General features: G+C 44.0%; 1 protein-coding gene across 1 annotated transcript; it reads left to right on the forward strand.

Moving 5' to 3' along the window:
* Positions 1–8,614: 8,614 nt before the first annotated feature.
* FAM124B (family with sequence similarity 124 member B) lies at positions 8,615–21,810 on the forward strand. The gene is made up of 2 exons (XM_061147895.1): positions 8,615–9,642; positions 18,705–21,810. Exons 1-2 carry the CDS (start codon positions 8,911–8,913, stop codon positions 19,356–19,358), a joined length of 1,386 nt encoding a protein of 461 aa, XP_061003878.1. The 5' UTR covers positions 8,615–8,910; the 3' UTR covers positions 19,359–21,810.
* Positions 21,811–24,678: the final 2,868 nt, after the last annotated feature.

Genomic DNA, 24,678 nt, shown 5'->3' on the forward strand with positions numbered 1-24,678 from the left:
GTCTGGGATGGTGAATGCTGAGTGTATAAATAGTATCGGAATAGGAATGTAAGGATGGAGAAACACGTGAACCAGAGGTGTCCAGGGCATGGGACCCAAACACTGTGTATAATGCCCAACCCTCATACCTTCCTTTTTCCTTTTTATGTGCTGACATGAGTCCTGAATTTGAATGGCTCTCACCTGATTGTATGTATGCAGCTGCTGTGCGTGGCTTTCCTTGGGAGTGGTGGGGAAGCATGTTTCAAAAACCAGAAACCCAGGCTCTGCCACTAGTGATGCTGGGAAAGCCCTTTTGCTTCCCCATGGCTCTTATCCTTTAGAAGATGCCAAGATTCCTTCTTCGCTGCAGATGCCTTCTACCTTGTGCCTGCTCTGCAGATACAGGTGTGTCGGCTGCTGTCAGGGGTTTAAAAGTGAGCATGCCACAATCCCATCCCAGCGCCTTTTCTCCAGCTCCCACCTCAAGTGCTGAATGTCTAGCACCCGGCCAGCGACTGAGTATCAGACAAAGAGTCAGAGTTAAGGTTGTTTTGGGAGCGAGGAAAAGAGGCTTGAATGACTCTAAGTCTGCTCGGTGCTTCCTTTGAGTTTCCTCCATTGAGGAGGTAGACTGAGTCACAAGTGTTATTCTGTGATACCGAGTGTTGTGGTCTGTCCGGCCAACACTATCTCCTGGAACCCCCACAACCCAAGACACAAACACACACGCTGATTTCATATAGTGAGGCCACTCTTCAATTCTCTCTGGGTGACACTCACATGCCCCATGTCCCTTATTCTGTACTCCAGGGTCCTGTCTGCTTGTTGCCTTTCCTGTTCTCATTGTGGGTTCTCCACCTGCATCATCATGTGAATTCCCACAGTTGCCCAGAAATCAATGGTTCCTCACCCACCTTCTCTGGTCTGTGGCTCCCCTCTAGGTTCCACATTAAATGGCCACCAGACATATTGACTTGGGTGACTCATAAGCATCTACACTCATTGTCCAGACTGCATCCCTCAACCTAATTCCCAGCTGCTGCCTTTCTCCAACCATCCCTGCTTGATGGCTGACAGCCTCAACTGTAAGTACCACACTGGGAGGTCCCTTGGTCCCATCACTGCAGCTTTCTGCCCACATCCAATAAGCCTGTCCATTCACTTTGACTTTCCATATCTCACTCCTATCCAGGTTTTCCTTAAAACATGACTTCCTTTTCAAGTCAGTTCTCAGCTTGAAACTTTCTGTGGTTCTGCTCCTAGTAGAAGAAATGCCAAAGCCTTTATGATGACTTTTGAAGCCTGGCTGCCTTTCCAGCTTCTTACTCCCATCTGTGTTCCCACCCGGCAGCCACCTTGGGTTCAGTCCATGGATCACAGGCCGCTCTTCTGCAGGTGTATATAGCTTCCTCTTCCTGGAATTCCTCCTTCTTCCCCACACCCAGTCTCCTCACCTGCCTGGCTCCTTTTCTTCCGACCTTCTGGGACTTCAAATAGCATCTCCTCTTTTTTTTTTTTTTTTAAAAAAAAAGGATTTTCTTTTTAACTTTTTGTTTTGAAATCATTTTCAACCTATAGAAAAGCTGCAAAAGTAGTACAGAAAATTCCATCTACCCTTCTCCTAAGTCTTCCTAAGATTAACAACTCTCATGAGTATGTATAGTTATCAAAACCAGGAAAAAAACATTGGTAGGATATTACTAACTAAACTAAGCAATTATTCCAATTTCACTCATGTTCCCCCTTATCTCCCTCTTCTATTCCAGGATCCAATCCAGAATCCACATCCTATTCATTTGTTGTGTCTCCTTCGTCTCCTCCAGTCTGTAAAATTTCCAATTTTATTCTTCATAACTTTCAGACTTTTGAAGAGCACTCATCATTTATTATGTAGAATGTCTCTCAGTGTCAGCTTGTGTGATGTTTTCTCAGGGTTTGACCAAGGTTATGAACTTCTGGCAATACTTCCATAGAAGTTGTATGTCTTATTACTGGTATTGTTAACCTCAGTCACTTGATTTCACTGATGTCTATCACAATGATGTCACCACTGTGGAGTTACTGTTTTGATCTTTTTCCTAAAAGATCAAAACAAAATAAAACAGGAATGGCATTGAAGGATTTTAAGCAAGGGACATGATGTGTTTAGTGACATGTGTTTCAAAAATTCCCTCTTTGTTGCAGCATGAAGAACAGGTTAGAAGAGGCCAGAATGTACCATGGGGGCTTGCTTCAGGGTATAATACAGTCCCATATATGATGATAAAAGTGGGGAGAAGTGGGCAGATTTTAGAGATATTCAGAGGGTAATATCATAAGGCAGGTTAATGAGATCAGGCAGAGGTTCTGATATAATTGGCCTGCAACCGGGCTTGGGAAAAATCTCTTGAAAAGCACCCAGTTGATTGTAATGTTCAGCCACACTTAGGTCCGCGGCCAGCCCACAGCTTGCTCCAGATGGGCTTCAGGTTAATGCCACTCAGAGTGATCAAAATCAAGATGCTCAGTATCTCTCTGGATACATGGGGAGAAAGATGGAGGTGGAGGGTCCCCTGCCAGCATCTCCTCTTCCTTGGGCTTCCTTGACCCTCTTGTCTAGGTTGGTGGCTCCTCCTAGGAGTTTCCATGCATCCTGCAGTGACCTTGATCCCTGACGACATAATTGAAGTTGCTTCTCCAAAGCAAGACTTGGTGATGATCTGTTCTCTGCTGTGGGCAAGTGACTGACTGTCAACATGTGGGATAAGTAGACAAACTTTATAAAGAGAGAAAGAAGCTCAAAGTTTTCTTGGGGTGCGGGTGGGATCTCAGGGTTTGAATGTCTCCTGGTATATTTATGAGATTTGCCGTAGGGACAAATCCCAGAGGCCGTCCGTGGGTTCCAACAAACCCTCCTAACTAGCTGATTTCTTAGAGTTCCTGGCAGTGCCTGTCACCAGCTTCTCCACTTTGCTGTGAAGAGTTGACCAGTTGGCTGCCATCCAGAAGCTGGTGATTGACAGATACCTGGGCATCTTTCCCAAGTTTCAGGGAAAAAAAGGTAGTGAATAGAGTGTCAGCTGTCCAGATACTGGGAGGCAAAGCTGATGACTTCCCCTAATATTTCCACCTGTGCTTTCAACAGAGGCAGGGTACACAAATGAAGAGTACCGTGGAGCCCAGCTGAATCTGGCCACTGTGATGGGTGGAGGGGGCTATGAGGAATGGAGGCCATTACTGGAGGAGAGGGATGGGAAGGGGTCAATATTTTAAGTTGTTTTTGGAGAAATAATAACCGCAGAGGCAGCCAGTCAGAAAGGAGGTTGGTGGCCCCCTCCCCCATCCACCTGTTTCTTGGCAGTTAGGCAGCCTTCAAATTAAAGAACTCTTTTCAGTCCTGACAGAAATGACAACCTCACGAGGAAAAAAATAATGTTTTAACACTAGATGGAAGATTAAAACAACATCAAGGAGGAAAACCTTTTCTATATAAGGGCTTAAACACTTGCCTTCTACAAAATGTTGTGAGTTAATATCTTTGTCTCAGGGGTATAATTTTTCTTCTTGAATCTTTAGAGTTATTTCTAGAATGGCAAACACTGTTCCAAAATCCCGTGTCTAAAGTCTTGAATGCCTGCATCAGCTCTGTGAGTGAAGGACAGCAGAAGGAAAGGGTAATTGTATTGAGGAGTGAGAAAGTTACTGTCTTAAAAAAAAAAAAAAAAGTTACCGTCTTCACATGCCAGTGTGGAACCTAAATTAAGAGATTTTTTTTGTTTTTTTTTTTTTTAAGCTTCAGAACTATAATGCCTTTAAAAAGTCTAATGATTTTTGGAAAGTTGGAGCAAAATGAATTCAATTACTGAATAACAGATGGTAATTAAAAATCAATGTATCTGTAATCAACTGTATTTATAGATTTTTTCCAATGCAAAATATATAGGATTTACGAAACTCAGATGATTAGAAGCATAGGTTAGATTTAGGAAGGAAATCTGAGGGGCTTCCCTGGTGGTTCAGTGGTGGAGAGCCCTGCCAATGCAGGGGACATGGGTTTGTCCCTGGCCTGGGAGAATTCCACATGTCAAAGAACAACTAAACCCATGGCGCCACAACGACTGAGCAAACGTCCCGCAGCTGCTGGGGACCACGCACCCTAGAACCCACGCTCTGAAACCAGAGAAGCCACAGCAGTGAGAAGCCCGCACACCGCAACTAGAGAGGAGTTCCTGCTCACCACAACTAGAGGAAGGAACACCCAACACAGCCAAAAATAAACCAGTGCGTGAAAATTAAAAAAGGAAAAAAAGTCTGAACAGAAGTGATTCCCTTCTGCAGATAACAGTGCTGTGCTTAGCTGCTCAGTCGTGTCCAACTCTCTGTGACCCCACGGACTGTAGTCCACCACCCCAGGTTCCTCTGTCCATGGGGATATTCCAGGCAAGAGTACTGGAGTGCATTGCCATGCTCTCCCCCAGGGTATCTTCCCAACCCAGGGATCGAACCCAGGTCTCCTGCATTGCAGGCAGATTCTTTACCCTCTGAGCCACCAGGGAAGGCCACAGACAACAATCAGTTCATTTCAGTTCAGTTGCTCACTCATGTCTGACTCTTTGTGACCCCATGGACTGCAGCACACCAGGCCTCCCTGTCCATCACCAACTCCCGGAGTTTACTCAAACTCATGTCCATTGAGTCGGTGATGCCATCCAGCCATCTCATCCTCTGTTGTCCCCTTCTCCTCCCACCTTCAGTCTTTCCCAGCATCAGTCTTTTCAAATGAGTCAGTTCTTCACATCAGGTGGCCAAAGTATTGGAGTTTCAAATTCATTCTTCCAATGAATATTCAGGACTGATTTCCTTTAGGATGGACTGGTTAGATCTCCTTGCAGTCCAAGGGACTCTCAACAGTCTTCTCCAACACCACAGTTCAAAAGCATCAATTTTTCAGCACTCAACTTTCTTTATAGTCCAACTCTCACATCCATACATGACTACTGGAAAAAGCATAGCCTTGACTAGACGAAACTTTGTTGACAAAGTAATGTCTCTGCTTTTTAATATGCTGTCTAAGTTGGTCATAACTTTTCTTCCAAGGAGCAAGTGTCTTTTAATTTCATGGCTGCAGTCACCATCTGCAGTGATTTTGGAGCCCCCCAAAATAAAGTCTGTCACAGTTTCCACTGTTTTGCCATCTATTTGCCATGAAGTGATGGGACCAGATACCATTATCTTATTATATCTGAGGTTATTTGGCTTCAGGTAAGTAGCAGGGAGAAAGTAGCCTCTTGAGAAACCTGTATGCAGGTCAGGAAGCACCAGTTAGAATTGGACATGGAACAACAGACTGGTTCCAAATAGGAAAAGGAGTACATCAAGGCTGTATATTGTCACCCTGCTTATTTAACTTAAATGCAGAGTACATCATGAGAAACGCTGGGCTGGAAGAAGCACAAGCTGGAATCAAGATTGCCGGGAGAAATATCAATAATCTCAGATATGCAGATGACACCACCCTTATGGCAGAAAGTGAAGCGGAACTAAAAAGCCTCTTGATGAAAGTGAAAGAGGAGAGTGAAAAAGTTGGCTTAAAGCTTAACATTCAGAAAACTAAGATCATGGCATCTGGTCCCATCACCTCATGGAAAATAGATGGGGAGACAGTGGAAACAGTGTCAGACTTTATTTTTTTGGGCTCCAAAATCACTGCAGATGGTGACTGCAGCCATGAAATTAAAAGATGCTTACTCCTTGGAAGGAAATTTATGACCAACCTGGATAGCATATTAAAAAGCAGAGACATTACTTTGCCAACAAAGGTCTGTCTGGTCAAGGCTATGGTTTTTCCAGTGGTCATGTATGGATGTGAGAGTTGGACTGTGAAGAAAGCTGAGTGCCGAAAAATTGATGCTTTTGAACTATGGTGTTGGAGAAGACTGTTGAGAGTCCCTTGGACTGCAAGGAGATCCAACCAGTCCATCCTAAAGAAGAACAGTCCTGGGTGTTCATTGGAAGGACTGATGCTGAAGCTGAAACTCCAGTACTTTGGCCACCTCATGGGAAGAGTTGATTCATTGGAAAAGACCCTGATGCTGAGAGGGGTTGGGGGCAGGAAGAGAAGGAGACAACAGAAGATGAGATTGCTGGATGGCATCACTGACTCGATGGGCATGAGTCTGAGTAAACTCCAGGAGTTTTTGATGGACAGGTAGGCCTGGCGTACTGCAATTCATGGGGTCGCAAAGAATTGGACACGACTGAGCGACTGAACTGAACTGAACTGAAGTAGCAGGGAGGGAACGCAGCTCCACCCATCAACAGAAAATTGGATTAAAGATTTACTGAGTGTGGCCTTGCCCATCAGAACAAGACCCAGTTTCCCCTTCAGTCAGTTTCTCCCATCAGGAAGCTTCCATAAGCCTCATCCTTCTCCATCAAAGGGCAGACAGACTGAAAACCGCAATTACAGAATACTAACCAATCTGATCACACGGATCACAGCCTTGTCTAACTCAATGAAACTATGAGCCATGCCATGTAGGGCCACCCAAGACAGAATTCTTTGTGACCCCATGGACTGTAGCCTACCAGGCTCCTCCATCCATGGGATTTCCCAGGCAAGAAAACTGGAGTGAGTTGCCATTTCCTTCTCCAGGGCACCTTCCCAACCCAGGGATTGAACCCAGGTCTCCTGAGTTGCAGGCAGACCCTTTACTGAAAGGTCGGGGCATGCCCCCGGGAAAGTGCTGCAAGGCAAATTCCGGAGGCTGGCTAAACTTCCAGGGGCTGGCCCCCTGCAGGCTGGTCCAATCAGGTACCAACATAAAGCTCTCGGACACTGACCACCGCTGTAGCCCGCGCTTTCTTCCTTATATGAAAAGACCTGGCCTGGATGCCTGCCTGGACTATAAAACCCCTCCCCACCCCTCATACTTTGCAGACTCCCTTTGTCTCCTCACTCACCAGCCCCCGGGAGTTCTGCCCGAGAGCGACGCTTAATAAAAGGCCTTTACCACCGGTCCTTAGAGGCGGCTTTTTTCCTCCCGCGGCGTTTTTCCTAACATTTACCACCTGAGCCATCAGGGAAGCCGTACAGATAACAATGTGTTTTGTTAAATTTGGTTCTTTTACTATTAAAGCAATCAACATATATAAAATGAAGCTAGAGTAAGTGATACCCTAACTTTATTGTGTTTTGTTTTTCATCACCGAAGTGCTTTTTAATTCGTGAAACATCAAGTCACACAATGTTCCACTATGTGAGTATGAAATTCACTTAGTCTTGTCCGACTCTTTGCGACCCCATGGGCTATACAGTCCATGGAATTTTCCAGGCCAGAATACTGGAGTGGGTACCCTTTTCCTTCTCCAGGGGATCTTCCCAACCCAGGGATCACACCCAGGTCTCCCACATTGCAGACAGATTCTTTACCAACTGAGCCACAAAGGAAGCCCAAGAATACTGGAGTGGGCAGCCTATCCCTTCTCCAGTGGATCTTCCCAATGCAGGAATTGAACCGGGGTCTCCTGAATTGCACTGAAAGTGTTAATAAATTGCTCATTTAAAAAATTACAGTTAGAATAATGTGCTTGTCCACATTTTTAGCAGCACAGCTATCAGAATTCCAAATGATTTTTAAATGACTATTTAGAACATATTAGGGTAGGTGTTATGTTTAGAGCTTGGATGTTCTTATTGAGTATTAGCCATGCCCTTCTCCAAGGGATCTTCCCAACCCAGGAATCGAACTCAGGTCTGCTACATTGCAGATTCTTTACCATCTGAGCCATCAGGAAAGTTTATATATTTAGAGTTTGGGTGTTCTTATTGAGGATTATTCAGTTTGAGATTCAACAGCACACAGAGTCTCTGAGATTCAACAGCACACAGAGTGTCTGAGAAATAAATGTCCTTAATGAGAACTTGCTTGGGCAGCCTTTCCTTATACGCAGGGAGAAAGTCCAGTCTGGGACATCTGGGTCCCAGAGAGGTACCTTCTCCCTGGCTCACAGGGGGGCCAACTCACTCAGTTCCTGGATTCAGATGTTCCCTCAGCCACTTTGAGCTCTGAGACCTTGAGCAAGTTACGTGACTTTTCTGTGCCTTAGTTTCCTTCTCTGTAATTTGGGGACAATGGTCTCTTCGTAGGTTTGCTGAAGGATTAAACCAATTTACGTAAAGTTCTAGAACAGTTTATGACCGGTAGGTAGTAAATCCTTTCTAAAGAATGGGTTTGAGTAAATATCTTTTGAATACACTTGGCAGCAGAGAGAATCATTTTCAGTGAACAGTTAAAATTATTTGGATATAATAACTTCTCTTCAAAGCCCAGGCATCCATTGTTCAAGAAGAAAATAAAAAGACAAAGGGGGAACATTCCTGGCCAAGGGACAAGTTGGGAGGATTGTTTTAAAGCAGTCATTGTGTTCAGGTGGCCTGGCGGGCTACTGTAATCAGGGAGGGAGGGAGGGAGGAAACCAGAACCCATTGTGGGCCCAGAAAATGGATGTCTTTTCAACTAAACAGATTGCTATCAGCCTCTCACAGCCGAAGCTTATTCCTTTTTGCCTGGTCATTTCCTTTACGGAGTGTCTGTAAGAACCACCCACTCGAGTGTTTCTCAGGATTATGGGCTTTTAGGTCAAACAGAAAGCCAGGGAGCGCCCGACACAGCCCTGCACTCGCGGTTACATTATACACCGGCTGGATGACACTGGACCCCGCGGCTGGTGTGTGTCGCATGGAGGCTGCTGTCCCCGAATCTGCGGAGGACTCTCTCACAGTGTGGCCGGCAGCAACCAGGCATACGGGGTAAGAGCGTGGCTCTGAAGTCCTGAAGCTTTCCTGTTGGGCAGCAGGCTGAGTGTGGGAACCTCCCGCCCCTCCAATTCATTTCAGAAGCTGGACCTGCGGGCCGCCAGCATCCTTTGTCATCCTCGGCATCCACGATGGATGAGACACTGGAGCCCCCGGCCATGACTGTCCACCTCCTGGCCAATGCCGGGCAGGGCTTGCTTTTGCAGCAGACCCTGGATCGGCTCCTGGATTGCATTTGCCCAGATATCCGTCTCTTTCTTGTGTCCGAGCGGGCCAGTCCAGTGAAATACTACGACAAGTGCCACTCCAAGAGGTCACGCTTCCCGGGGATGTCTGTTCTGCTTTTCTTGCAGGAGAACCTTGGAGAGGAGAGGCTCTTCCGCGTGCTTGACTCCCTACAGCATTGGCCGTGGCAGGGCTACCCCGCTCAGAACGCCCAGGGAAGACCCTGCCCCTACCTTCTTGCCAATCAGGAATTCTACAGTCTGGACAGCCAGATGCCCATCTGGGGCGTGAGGCAGGTGCACTGTGGCACCGAGATCCTGAGAGTGACCCTCTACTGCCGTTTTGATAACTATGAGGACGCCATCCGGCTCTACGCAATGATCCTGCAGAGAGAAGCCACCTTGCAAAAGAGTAACTTCTGTTTCTTCAGGCTCTACTCCACTGAGACCTTTGCCCTGCAGCTCTCCCTGAAGCAGCTGCCCCTCGGAACATCGGTGGACCCCAAAGAGGCCTCGGTGTTGCAGTTCAAGGTCCAGGAGATTGGCCAGTTAGTGCCTCTTCTACCCCATCCCTGTGTCCCCATCAGCCGCACCCGGTGGCAAACACAGGACTATGATGGCAACAAGATTCTGCTTCAGGTATGTCTGTTCGGTCTCTGTGATCTCTAGACGCCCATGTAGCCGTGTGATTTGACAGCCAAGAGATGACGTAATGTTGTGGTTCTAAACGTTGTTTGCACACCAGGATCTCTGGGGAGCTTTCAAACCTTCTCATGTCATGACTTCACCCCAGATCAGTTAGACTGGAATCTTTGGGGGCACCCAGGCTTGGGTATTTTTTGAAAACTCCTTGGATAATGCTAATATGTAACTTGTAGCACAGTTGAGAGTCACTGATTTAATCAAATCCCCTCATCTGACAGATAAAGAAGTTCAGAGGCTGTGAGCTGGTAGCTTAACACAAGTAGTTTGCAGTAGACTCAGACAACATCCCATTTTTCAGATTTTCCTTTACCCATGCTCCTCAACTAGACACTAATATTTTGCCCACTCTTTCGGTTCAGAAATTTTGTTAGTTCTTTCCATGTGAACCTAAGAAAGCTGAAGTTATAATTAAAGTTGGGAATGTTAAGTATGTTGGGCTTCCCTAGTGACTCAGTTACAAAGAATCTGCCTGCTAATGTAGGAGACGTGGGTTCGAGCCCTGGGTTGGGAAGATCTCCTGGAGAAGGAAATGGCAACCCACTCCAGTATTCTTGCCTGGAGAATCCCATGGACAGAGGAGCCTGGTGGGCTATAGTCCATGGGATCACAGAGAGTCAGACATGACTTAGTGACTAAAACAAAAACAACAACAAATGTAAAATATGCCATCCTGTTGACTTAACTTTTAAGCATCTTGCATCACTGTCAGATTTTACCCCAGATCAAGTTAGATGGTTAGAACCCTTCAAAATTGAGAAAAGCTTGAATTGAAAAATCTTCTGGTAAGCATCCTACTGAAAGCAAGCGTAATCATTAGCGTTACCACGTGTCATTTCTTATACTGTATTATGTGGCAGTTGAACCTTGCCACTTAGTGGCTCCAGGATTTTTGAACCTTGGTTTCTTCATTAACACAACGAGGGTTGTATAACATCTTCCTAGAGGACAGGTTGTTATTTACATTAAGTGACCTGACTTACAAAGAGCTTAAGATAGTGCCCAGAAAGCAATTTTAGCTCTTATTGTTTATATTGTGCCCTAGACTAAGTATTTCACTTTGATTATTTTATTTAGTTCTTCTTACAACCTAGGAAGTTTTACAAAAGGCAAAACCAAGGAGTAGAGGTACTAATTAGTTGCCCAAGATACAAGATTAAGTGTTTACCTGGCTCTAAAACCAGGCAGCTAACCACTGCAGTCCGGTACTCTATGTAAGTGTGTGCAGGCAGGGGGTGTACATGATATTCACAGCAAAGCTTCTGTCCTTGAGAAATGGTCAGGAAGTGCTTTAAGACCTACTGGATAAGGTAAAAACAGGCTAGAAGATGAATTATCTTTCCCTTTGATTAATTTTGTTCTCATCAGCTTTGAGTTATTAATAAAATATGAGTCATACTGATTCTATATGAAATGATCTCTAAATCCTTTACCTTCTCATTCACATTAAGCGGATAGGCACTGTTTCTGTTAGTTGCCTATTATATCATTCACTAATTTGCAAGGCATCTAAAATTTTTCCTTCAGTCTTAGTTAATCTCCAGAATTCAAATCTCACTCTTGAGCAAAAATGTAATAAGTGTGTGCAGCAGGAGACACATTTTTGTTCTAAAGGCTAACTGACATTTTTACTTCTGAATCATGGCTTATACAGCTTAGCTCCATTGGAAAGTTAGGTGGAATTTGGGAGTTTTTTGGATAAATGTCAATGAGGTTAGGCTTTTGCAAACAAAACGGGGAATTATCTTCTGGAAACGTCTGTTTCTGGTGTCATATAAAAGTCTCTGAAGAATTCACTTACAAAGGATCGGTTATAATACACTATATAAGATAACACATTGTAGCTACTTCACTCCTATAATGGGGTGAATTTTTCAGGATATGAAACCCATTGCAAACTTCCTTGTGGGGAGAGAGAATGAGAGGTAAATGCATTGGCTTTGTGTGTGCGTGTGAGTCTGTGTGTGTGTGTGCACACATGTGTGTGTGTGTGTGTGTGTGTAAGCCTTAATTTTATTTCTTTTTTAAAATTAAATTTTTTAACCTTTATTTTTTGTAAGTGTATTTATCTTTTAATTGAAGGATAATTGCTTTACAGAATTTTGTTGTTTTCTGTCAAACATCAAGATGAATCAGCCATAGGTATACATATGGCCCCTCCTCTGGAACCTCCCTCCCCATCCCACCCCTCTAAATTGTTACAGAGCCCCGGTTTGAGTTCCCTGAGTCATAGAGCAAATCCCCATTGGCTATTTATTTTACATATGGTAGTGCATATGCTTACATGTTACTCTCTCCCGCCTTCTCCTTCCTTCCCTGCCCCTGTGTGCCTAAGTCTGTTCTTACATTGGTTTTTGTGCGTAAGTAGCCTGGGTCTTAAGAAGCAGGCTTAGAAGCTGACTCTCAGCTCTGCCACTTCTCCAGACAGGCTGCTGTGGTCAGCAGCTGGCTGCCAGCAACTCTGAAGATGATCCATTTGAGTTCCTCATCCCACAAGGGTCCCCTAAAACTTCGGGACTTCACGTCAGTTGGACCAATTTGGGTCAGACTCTCTTCTCTCTCGAATGCACTCAGTCACTCATTCAGGGGAATGGGGTTGTGTGGATAGCGTAGTTCTGAGGCAGAGGCTCTCCTCTCCTGCATCCTTAGGTCTTTTCTGGACTCAGACTCTCTTGGGACTCCTGGGGAGGGGGAACAAGAATCCCCAGGGAAGAACAGTGAAGGGACAAATTACGGGTAGCACAAATGACTGATGGCCACCAAAGAAAAAAAAATAATACAATGCAGGAGACCTGAGTTCGATCCCTGGGTCAGGAAGATCCTGTGGAGAAGGGAATGGCAACCCACTCCAGTATTCTTGCCTGGAGAACTCCATGGACAGAGGAGCCTGGTGGGCTACAGTCCATGAGGTCACAAAGAGTCGGACATGACTGAGGGACTCAGTGTGCATGAATGCATTTACAGGAGAGTTATAATCACAAGTTCACTTCTCCACATGTAACCCTTCCTCAGGGCCAGGATGGACCTGTGCTGAGGGGGTTGCAGGGGGTGGTTTGCTAGATCCAGTGAGGGTGGTGGGCAAAGCTTCCCTGAGGGGTGAGACCTGGCCCTGCCTGAGCTGGATAGCCCAGAAGAAGGTAGCCAGGTGGAGACAAGAGGAAAGTGTTCCGAATGGAGGAGATGATGGGTGAGAATGTGTAGAATAGCATTTTCTTAGCCATCGTGTTCAGAAAACACCCTATGGTCCCAAGTGGCTGGAGAGAAGGGAGGGGTTGGGGTAAGAGGATGGGCAGGAGGGCAGAGGCTACATCCTCAGGCACATGGTCAGCCACTGGGGGGCAAGCACCATGAGGACAGGGACCGTTTTTGGTCCACTCCTGTATTCCCAGTACCTACAACAATGTCCGGCACGTGGTAGGCAAAAACCATTCTTGGGTGAATGAGCAAAAGCCTTGCCAAGTAGCTTCTATTTTATCCTGATTATAATCAGCAGTCACTGATAGAGCTTCTGAATGGTAGTGACATGTACAATTTGCATTATGAGACCAAAACAGGGGATATACATGGAGGTATTTTGTAAAGTGGAAATGGTAGTATAATTATTGTCTGTGTAAGAAGGATGCTATGTGTCTCTCCATGTCTTTTCTTACATGACCTCTTGTCAGTGAAGACTGTCTGATGCTTCTCAGAGCCCAGGATATGTGTTTTTGAGAGATTGATATTAGGGTACATAGTAGATGCTCAGTAATGAATGAATGTCTGAATACATGATCAGGAATGTCAGTGTTTAGTCATTCACCAAGTACCTTGGGCTACCCTATTCTCCACTTGGCAGTTTTCATCCTACAGTCTCACTACTTAGTGGATGTATCTGTTGTTGGGTGTCTGACATAAATTAGGGGGGCTTTCCTGGTAGCTCAGCTGGTAAAGAATCTGCCTGCAATGCAGAAGACCCCGGTTCAATTCCTGGGTTTGGAAGATCCCCTGGAGAAGGGACAGGCTACCCACTCCAGTATTCTTGAGCTTCCCTGATGGCTCAGCTGGTAAAGAATCTGCCTGCAATGAGGGAGACCTAGGTTTGATCCCTAGGTTGGGGAGATCCCCTAGAGAAGGGAAGGGCTACCAGCTCCAGTATTCTGGCCTGGAGAATTCCACAGATTGTATAGTCCATGGGGTTGCAAAGAGTCGGACATGACTGAGCGACTTTCACTTTCATAGCTTTGGGGACATTCTCAGTCATTATTGTTTCAAATATTTCTTGTATTTCATTCTCTCTCTCTTCTGGTATTTCCATTGTATGTCTATTACTCCTTCTGTAGTTGTCCCAGTTTTCAGGTTGTCCATTCTGATTTGTAGGTTTTGTTTCAGCCTGTTTTTTCCTCTCTGCTTTTCTTTTTCAAGGATTTTATTGATATGTCCTCTAGCTCAGAGATTGTTTCCTCAGCTGTGTTTGGTCTACTAAGAAACCCATTAAAGGCATTCTTTATTTCTGTTACAGTGCTTTTTTGTTTTTGTTTTTTAATCTTTTTGGTTCTTCTTTTAGGATTTCCATCTCTCTTTTCAGATAGCCATCTGTTCTTGCATGCTATTTACTTTATCCATTAGAGTCTTTAGTATATTAATCAGAATTATTTTAAATTACTGGCCTGATAATTCCAACATCCCTGCCACGTCTGGTTCTGATACTTGCTCTGTCTTTTCACTGTGCCTTTTTACCTTTTGTAATGTCTTGAAATATTTTTTTTTCCTGATAGCCAGGATGATGTAGGTGACACAGGAACAGCTATAAATAATGCTTTACTAATGTGGTGGCAAGGAGTTGGGGGAAGGGAGTCATTCTAAAATTAGGTCTCAGTCTGAATGAGTCTATGCCTTGAACTTCACAAGTGTTTACACTTTTTTCTCTCTCCTCTTAGGTGGAAGAGAATGGCTAGAGTGGGTTGGCGTTGAATACTTCACTTCTCTCACATGAAAGGCTAGAGGAAGCTGGAGTTGGGTATTCCTCTTCCACGGGTCAGTTCAGTCCACCAACTCCCAGAGTTTACCCAAACTCATGTCCATTGAGTTGGTGATGCCATCCAACCATCTCATCCTCTGTCGGTCCCTTCTCCTCTTGCCCTCAATCTTTCCCAGCATCAGGGTCTTTTCAAATGAGTCAGCTCTTCAGCTCTTCACATTAGGTGGCCAAAATATTGGAGTTTCAGCTTCCATGGGTCAGTTAGGCTATGATAATACAGCAGCATGTTAGACTTGGGTTAACTAGTTTCCCCAGAAAGAAGGTCTTTTTTCTTTTTGGCCGCACATGTGGTAACCATGCAGTCTTTTTTTTTTTTCCCTCAGGGTAGGAGAAATCCTCTTTTGCTATTTCTTAGGATCACTTTTAGTAAGAGACAATACTATTTTCCCTGCATGATGTCAGATTTCCCTTAACAGTTTGATCATGTTTCAGTGATGCAGAGTCTCTTGTTTCTCAAGTGTTTGGAGCCAAATGTGTGACAAATAATCTTCCTGTTCATCAAGGTATTTGCTAATGTTCCTTGAAACTTGAAAACACCTAGCTCTCAATCTGTAACATTTTACAAATATTTCTTAGAAAGATGTGCTCTAAATAATCAGAATCTCTACAAATGCATTTCAATTGCTTCTTTGGCAAGAGAAGCTTCATTTTCTCTCAAGAGATTTATCTCAATCACTCAGCATTATGCTTCTCCTGAAAATTCTTCACTCCAACTGCACAACCTGCATTTCTACAGTGAAAATCTTATACTTTCTTCTATCATATGGTCTAAGGACTTCTCTTAAAAAAAGGAAAAGTTGATGTTCTCTCTCTTAAAGATTGCAGAAATGACCATCCATAGGATGGATGTCCTTCTGCAGTTTCTTGAAAAGACTTTGTATCCACTTAATGGCCAATAACTAGGGGACATACATTTCTACACACAAACAATTTGTTAGGCATTAAGCTTTATTTATTTATCTAACAGACATCTAGTGATTACTTACCACATGTTGGGTATTGTGCTAGGTACTGGAGATATAGTGATCAAGATGGTGTATAAAGTCCTGGCTCTTCCAATTGACTAAGTATAGAAGAAGATAACAGAGAATTTGAGCACACAACTGCAGAATAGCATGGTGACTACTAGAATGTGGAAAGTACAGGCTGCCAGGACAGCAAGTAGTATGATTAATGATGATGATAGTAGCCAGCTTATGTTTAGGAACACTATGTCCTGGGCACTGTTACAATTTAAACTTCTCAGCGACTCTCTGACATTGGTACTTTTTATCATCTCCTTCTATGTATGAGGAAACCAAGGTACAGAAAAATTAGGTAACTTGTCTAAAGTCCCACAACTAATAAGTGACAGAACCAATATTTAGGGGCACCTCTGATGGCTTCCCTGGTGGCTCAGATGGTAGAGAATCGACTTGCAATGCAGGACACCCAGGTTTGATCCCTGGGTTGGGAAGATCCCCGGGAGAAGGAAGTGTTAACCCACTCCAGTATTCTCGCTTGGAGAATTCCATGGACAGAGGAGCTTGGCAGGCTACATGGGATCGCAAAGAGTCAGACACCACTGAGCGGCTTTCACTTTCACTTTCTTTTCTGGTAGCTCAGTGGTAAAGAATCTGCCTTCCAATGCAGGAGACACAGGTTCAATCCCTGGTCCAGGAAGATCTCTGGAGAAGGAAATGGAACCCACACCCGTATTCTTGCCTGAAAAATCATGGACAAAGTATCTTGGCCGGTTATAGTCCATAGGGTCACAAGGAGTCAGACACGACTTAGCGACTGAACAACAACTACCAAGATTCAGTAACACGGAGAAGGCTTCTAGGAGGAAATGATGTGTAAGCTTGGAGTTGACAAAAGGTAGGCGTTTTCAGGAAAAAGAGTCAGAGGTGACACATCCCAGACAGAGGAAATAATATACACAAACACTGGCATTAGGAAAGAACAAACAATGTTCCAAGAATTGAAAAAGGCTCAATTTTGACAAGAGGAAGAAGGGGTGAATTAGGCTGGAGTAAGAAAAGACAGACTGCGAAGGGTATTTGTTGTTGTTGTTGAGTTTATCAGTCATATCTGACTCGTTGTGACCCCATTGACTACAGGGCCAGGGTTCCCTGTCCTTCACTATCTCCTGGAGTTTGCTCAAACTCATGTCCATTGAGTTGATGATGCCACCCAACCATCTCATCCTCTGTTGCCCTCTTCTCCTCCTGCCTTCAATCTTTCCCAGCATCAGGGTCTTTTCCAGTGAGACAGCTCTTCACATCAGATGGCCAAAATACTGGAGCTTCAGCTTCAGCATAAGTCCTTCCAGTGAATATTCAGGGTTGATTTCCTGTAGGATTATCTGGTTTGATCTCTTTGCTGTTCAAGGGACTCTCAAGAGTCTGCTCCAGCACCACAATTTGAAAGCATCAATTCTTCGGTGCTCAGTCTTCTTTATGGTCCAACTCTCACATTCATACATGACTACTGGAAAAACCATAGCTTTGATTATGGATTTTTGTCAGCAAAGTGATATTTCTGTTTTTGAATACTCTGTCCAGGTTTGTTATAGCTTTTCTTCCAAGGAGAAAGTGTCTTTTAATTTCATGGCTGCAGTCACTGTCCGCAATGATTTTGGAGCCCAAGAAAATAAAATCTGTCATTGTTTCCATTGTTTTCCCATCTATTTGCTGTGAAGGGTATGAAAAATAAAGTGCTAGTTGTTGAGTTGTGTCCAACTCTATGAGGCCCGATGGACTGTTGCTCACGAAGCTCCTCTGTCCACGGAATTCTCCAGGCAAGAATACTGGAGTGGGTTGCCATGTCCTTCTCCAGGGGATCTTTCCAACCCAGGGATTGAACCTGGGTCTCCTGCATTGCAGGCAGATTCTTTACCATCTGAGCCACCAGGGAAGTCCTGAAGGGTATGGTGGTCTATTTAAGGGATTTGATTTTATCTTAAGAAGAGTAGGGAGCCACTTGAAGCAGGAGGGTGACATGATCAAAACTGTTTTCAAAGCTTCTCTGGTTGTGGAGTGGAGAATGGATTGGAGGGAGGCCAGGAGCACCCATGAGGTGTCCCTACAGATGGCTGTTGCAGTATTTCAACCAGTGATGCCAACATCTGCCCTAGGGTTAATGGCAGTGGACATGGAGGGATAGGAAGACCTGAGAAGTCTTTGGAAGGCAGAGTCCATGGGAATGGGTGACATCGAGGATGAGGAAGGGAAAATGAGGCTCTTGCTTGGCTAGTATATAGCAAATGATGCCAGGTTCTATGAGAGGGAGGAGAGTTGGCAGAATAGATTTAGTGAGAGGAGGGTGATGAGTTCACCTTCGGACATGTTGAGTTTTAGGAGCTTGTGCCTGGATGATGGTTGGATAGATAAGTCTGAAGCTTAAGAGATGGATCTGAACTATAATGAGACTTTCCAATGCCTTCATCAGTCAGATAATAGTTGAAGGCATGGGATTCAATGAGATTTTCCTGAGAGAGTGTGCGGACTGAGAAGAGAAGATGGCCCAGGTTAACACTGAAGAACTATGTCCTGTGATGAAACTGAGAGGGATGGATGGAAAAAGAAATCCAGAAGAACGTGTTGACATAGAAATTTAAGGAGAAATCTTCAAATGTAAAGGAGAAGGGTCAGCCTTGTAAAATTCCAATAGAGTTCAAGTAAGAATTAGTGACATGGAGGCTCCTTTAGATTGCATAGTCTAATATCAATCCTGAACAATTTCTGAATATGTAAATAGCCAGATTTGAGTTCCAGAAGAGAGAAACTTTATTGGATTAAATAAAAAGGTAGAATATAATGTCCAGAAAGCAAAGCTGGCAGCTCATCCTGTTGAAGGACTGTACCTCTTACTTCTATTCAGTTCAACCGACTTTATTGAAAGTGTGCGTGAGCACAGCATGGCAGAAGGCTGAGTATGATGTAATCTGTTCTTGGCACTTAGCTAATGGAAAACATTAACTCTTCTCCTTGTCCCGTAGGTCCAGTTGAATCCAGGGCTTGATGTGAGGAATGGCGAGCCTCCTTTTCTGAACAGCACCTTGGGAGCTGACACTCTTCCCCACAGCTCCAGGCTGACCCCTGTCTCTGCAATTAGGACCCTAGAGCTGAGGAGTCGAAGGAGTCGGGGCAGGAGGTTCAAGGTGGGCTCCGTAGAGCGGCCTGAGCCTGGTGGGCGGCCAGTGTCAGACAGTTCCAGTGACACTTCATGGAAAAGCCCTGGCGGCTCAGCTCAGCCCAGCAGCCCAGCCACGGACTCCCAGCCACAACTGTCTTCTCTGCACCTCGAACCCGGGGCCAGAATGAAGGGCCTCAGCCGGGAAAACAGCTTCGAGAAGCTGGAGGCAGAGACCAATGTTGACACCGGATTCACCGTGGTCAGTTCTGAACCCAGGCCATCTTTTGAGAGCAGATTTCCGAGGAATCTTCCCACCCACCAACCACCATCCTGCTTGTCAACCTCTTTCTCAGGGTCAGCTGCTTCCAAAAACAACAGGATCTTTAAGGAAAGGGTTCACCCCCTGTCACTTGCTGGCCAAAGGGAACTTGGTGCTAAGAAGATACTCTCAAAATGTCCTCTTCCTCTGCCAGTCCAAGGTGAAGCAAAAGAAGCAGAAGAAGAATTCTTTATATAACATAAGACGACTGTCTTTCTAAAACTTGAGATCAAATAGGATGTTCTAGAAATGGAGCACTGACCCAGAATCAGCCTGTTTCTTGTTCATCTGAGGGGGCCTGAATATGAGCCATGCATGTATCTACATCACTTTTATTTCAAATGTTCAAAGTCTAGCTGCTCTGTGAGGCGCTGATGAGTGGGTTTCATTTGCTGTCGTGGTCATGAGGGAATGCAGCCAACACACAGGGAAAAAGCCCATTGGCTCACGTCCCTGGGGACACTCTAACCCAGCTGGGTGTGTTGAGTTTAGCATCTATCAGGATAATTGCATTGTATGCAAATGAGTCGGATGTGTTATGCAATGCTGATTAGTGACTGTAATTTGGTTTTAATTTTTACTTGGGTTGCATAGCTCATGCCCCCGGGACAGTATTGGACTATTTATTCTTTAGTGTTTTTTTTTAATTTTTATGTGACCTCATTCGGTAACGAGGCCCTGTTCACCACGAACCCTCCAGTGATTTTTGCCTTGAAAGTTGTTTGCATCTGGAATGAGTTAACATGCAAAGCGTTTTGAAAATTGCAAACATTTTTTTTTTTCCTGTTTAATGAGCAGCAACCCTGGAAGCCAAAAAAATCAGGTTAAAAGTGAAAGCTAGGCTCCAGGGTTTTCTCGCTCCTCCATTTCTTGTTTGTTTCTGTACTACTCTAGTGGGGCCAGTGGTTCATATAATTAAGCAGAGAGGAGTGGGATGTGACTGGATGATTTGAAATCTCCACCGAGTGTGGCAGGAAGATTGCATTGGTTTGGTCACTAGAGCAGGACTTGGGTTCTTTTGGCCATGTACAAATTGCTAAATTCCTTTGTAATTCTCATTCATTCATTTATACATTCACCGATGCAGCAGATTGTATCAACACCTCCCTTTGAATAGGATAATGACATATGGTGCGCATAGGTTCTGTGGCCATCAAACCCAAAACTTGTTTATGATTTTGCCTTATGAGAAATTTTATCAGCTTTTAAGAACATGTTGGAGGGCAAACATTTCCCTGGGAAACATTTCCACAATTGATACCACACTTGCTGCATCAGATTGTATGAAGAACCTGTGGATGAAGATTGGGCATACTGTGAACTGCAGTTATAATCATGATGGACAAATACTTAATTGCTCACATGGTGTCTTGTTTCACTGGGTTGATACTCACATGTTCAAAAACATCTGAGGTCTGTGTGTTTCAGTTAATTTATAAGGTGATTTTATTCCAAGAACTTCATTTTCCAGAACAGATGTTAAGTAACTAGAAATGCTGATTTAGCTGGATCTTTTGAAGACCCTAACACTTACTACACCCAACTGCAGAGAAGGGTGAGTTCAGACTTAAGGATGAATCTCATGGTAGCGAGACTGGACTGGGTTTAGGTGCTCTGACTGCCTAATAGAATAGAAATGGAAGACAGCTGAAAATGGACAAAGACAAGACTTATAAATGGATTTTTGTCCTGACACTATCAATATATTCTCATCCCCATCTTTTTCTTTCCCTCAGGTTAGAGTTAGATCTTAGAATGTGGAATGAAGAACTTACATTTAGTATGGTTTTCTATAATAGGTGTTTAAAAAAAATTAAAGTCTTATTTAAACTGAACTATTGAGCTGCCTTGAAAAGCACAGCAGGAAGTTCTGAAGTTTCTTTCTGTCTTTTTTTTTAGGATATCTAATTCCTTTAACAAAATACATGGGTAAGAATAGAAGTACATGGAAATCATGAAGAATATTGAGGACTTTGATAACTTACAAAAACTGACTTGTAAAATAAGAGTGTGCTCGTAAAATGTCACCTTCTCTATCCTCCTGCTCATGACAGGAATTCAATTTACCACATGATAGGAGAGAAATTCCAGTGGGTAGGAGAGAAATACCAGTGGGTGGATGAGAAAGGCCCAAATTTGGGTCTCAGTTTTAAAATTTGCTGTTTATATGTGACCTTAAATCTTTGATCTTCTGTTGCCTTATCTTCTGTACCAAGGTTGTTAGAAAAATCAACATTATGCATATGAAAGCATTTGGATATTGTTAAACACTGTAAACATGTAAGATATTATAATTTCAAATGATCCTTCATACCCATATTTTTAAATGTATTAACAATAAAGGATTTTTAAAAAACAACCTTTAGTAAAAGCAACGATAAAGGAAAAAAAGAAAATCCAGTTCTCTCATATTTTTGCAATATGTGTCATTTATATTTATATATCTGGAGGAAAATTATAGGATCAAATATATCCTAAAAGTTCAAAAGAGATTACATATAACAAGAGATAAACTATGAACTAGTCTAATCCAATTTATCAAATTATCCAGACTCTTTACTTACTTGTACTGTATTTCCTGAAATGTAAAATGTATCATGAGGGACTTCTGATGATCAGATAATTTTATATTTTTTATAGGTATATTAAAACCCAGTTGCATTTCAGTTGTTTGGCTCTTTTTAACCCCCATAGTATTCACATTTTTTTGCAAGCATTGTTTGGATATTGCTAAACACTAATAGAAATGGTAACATTTGGAAGCTTGCAAATGTGTTTGTTAGAGGAAGTTGTTTAGTTGCTGAGTCCATGGACTGTAGCCCGCCAAGCTCCTCTGTCCACAGACTTTTCCACGCAAGAACATTGGAGTAGGGGGCCATGGTCTTCGATCAATATTGCCAACTCAGGGATTGAACCTGCGTCTTCTGCACTGCAAGTGGGTTCTTAACCAGGCAGCCACCAGGGAAGCCTGTTAAAGGGAGTAAAGAGGGAAGGAGAGGGAGACACCTTGATTGACAAAAGTCAGTGAGCAAGGGTCTCAGCTGCACCCCATCGTCCTTGGCTCGGATGGTGTCACAGAATCCAAGCTTGTACTGATGGCCGCGTGACAGACCAATAAATCCAGAGACAGATTATTGACGCAAGGAATAGTGATATTATTCAGAAACTGAGACAATGGTGGACGAGTGTCCCAAAGAACCATCTTCCCTGGGTTTTGGAGGCTAGTTTCTTTTCTAGAACAAAGGTGGGGGCAGAGGTGAGGATGTAAAGTAAAAAGGCTGATACATTGTTGCAAACATTTCCGGTTCTGGGGACTCTAGAGGGGATGTATTCATTTCTTTCTTCCTGCAGTCAATCTTAGGTGGGCTTGGTTAGGAGGTTTCCTGTGAACTGAGCAAAGATATCTTAGTTTAACATTAAGGCACAGGAGATGGGGTTGCCAGATATGGGCCATTATGTATACCTTAAGCTATAGGCAACATCCTTTGTAGTGATTAACATGTAGCAAAAGCGATACAAAGGTTAGAATAAAAGAAACAAATCCAAAATGGAGTCAGATTTGTTCCTATTACAGCAGGGCTTTGTGGAGGTGACCTTGGTCCTTTCACCACTGAGGACAACCCAATTACAATTGGGAGGTGCTGGAGGCAGGGGTGGGAGGAGGTGAAAAGCCCTTCCTTCCCTCCCAGGGAGAGATGCAGAAAGGGGAGGGAAAAGGGAGAGACAAGAATGGGTACAGACCTATTGTCTGTTAATCAATCGGAAACTCCTAACTTTCATCTCATTGTTATAAAACCTAGTCAGAAATTCCTGGGATAACTTAACCTTAAACCCGGATGCCTTGTTTTCTCTTTTTGACTGCCCAGGGGCTGCTCTAGTTGCAGAACCTGGGCTCAGTTGTCCCAAGGAATGTGAGATCTTAGTTCCCCGACCAGGGATCAAACCTGCATTCCCTGCACTGGACTGAGTACCTCCTGGCTTGGTGGCTCAGACGGTGAAGAATCTACCTGCAGTGCATAAGTCATGGGTTCAATCCCTGCATCGGGAAGATCCCCTAGAGAAGGGAATAGCTACCCACTCCAGTTTTCTTGCCTGGAGAATTCCATGCACAGAGGAGCCTGGCGGGCTACAGTTCATGGGGTTGCTGAGAGCTGGACACAACTGAGTGACTAACAATGCATTGGAAGGCAGATTCTTAACCACTGGACCACCAGGGAAGTCCCCCCACCCCTCCGCACCGCCTGCGATCCCAGCTATCTTTCTTGTCTTCTCTAAGCCACAGTGTGTAGATTCTTTACCTCCCTTTTCATCTCTTTTTCTTCTTCCCCGAACCCCTCCCTTTTCATTCCGTTGTCTTTCTTTTCCTTCTTCTCTCTTCCTTTTGTCTTTTCCTCCCTCTGTGTTTCTGTGGGGGTGTGAATTTGATACTCTCTTCATTCTTCCCTGTTTAAAATACTTTTTCTTTGCAGCATCTCCCAAGATTCCTCAAGGGTTGACCTGTAGCTAGAACTTCTGACAGCTTGCCTTGGCTCACCACGGAGGGGATCAGATGGAAGGTTTACTTTTTCTCTGAGGACATTCTCTCCACCTTCCCGTTCATTGCTGGGATCCCGCTCTGGGGCTGCTCCACCTGCATCACTTAGAAAGGAGCCTGTCTTTCCTCCCATGGCTTGCTCCTTCCTTTCACATCTCTCCAACCTTTCTTTGAGGTCTGAAGGTATTTCCTGAGCATATCTCACAATTAGCAATTTAAAATATTTTAAATTTTAAATATTGTCCATCATTTGTGATAGGAAAACAAAAGGGGCTTATGATTCCAGAGGGCACATAATGAAGATTTATGTTATTAAGAACTCTAGCCTGCTAAACTTTATTTCAAAAACATTGAGAAGTCTAGTTATTCCAGAGAATCTATCTGACATAATAAGGTCCTGCTTAGCATGAACAAGGTATCCTATTAGAAGATTCCATTTGCTGGAGGTGATTCTGAGGTGTTTAAGAACAATAATTATAATGAAGAACAATAATACTAAATCTTGAACTGATGATGGGCTGACTTAAGTACACCTTTCCTAGGTGGGAGTTTCTCGCCTATGTATTTCCCGCTTTACACCAAGCCTGTAAGGTAGGTGCTACAATGATCCCCATTTCACAGATGAGAAAACCGAGGTACAGAGAGGTCAAGAGCCTAATGAGGAAGGGAGATCTGTTTCCATGTGATGCCTCCCTGCCTCCACACCTTGTGTCCTGACAACAGGCATGCCGTCCTGCTTTCCTCCTTACATGGCCCAGACCTGCCCTGGTGGGCTCCATCGTGTCCTGTAGGTCTTAGGTTCCACGCCCTGTCCAGACGGGCTTGACTAGATGATGCCCTATTAAACCAGCCTGGGCACCAGACCCTGCTGCGGTCCTAGGATTGAGGTTGAGGCATGCTAATGTATATTATAAATCATAGTCCTTTTTATATCCCTTTCCACGGGACAGCAGTTGCATCTTACAATTTTCTCTTGCTTTGCGC

Source organism: Dama dama, chromosome 8 (genome assembly GCF_033118175.1).
Source record: "Dama dama isolate Ldn47 chromosome 8, ASM3311817v1, whole genome shotgun sequence".
In the NCBI taxonomy this organism is placed as follows: domain Eukaryota; kingdom Metazoa; phylum Chordata; class Mammalia; order Artiodactyla; family Cervidae; genus Dama; species Dama dama.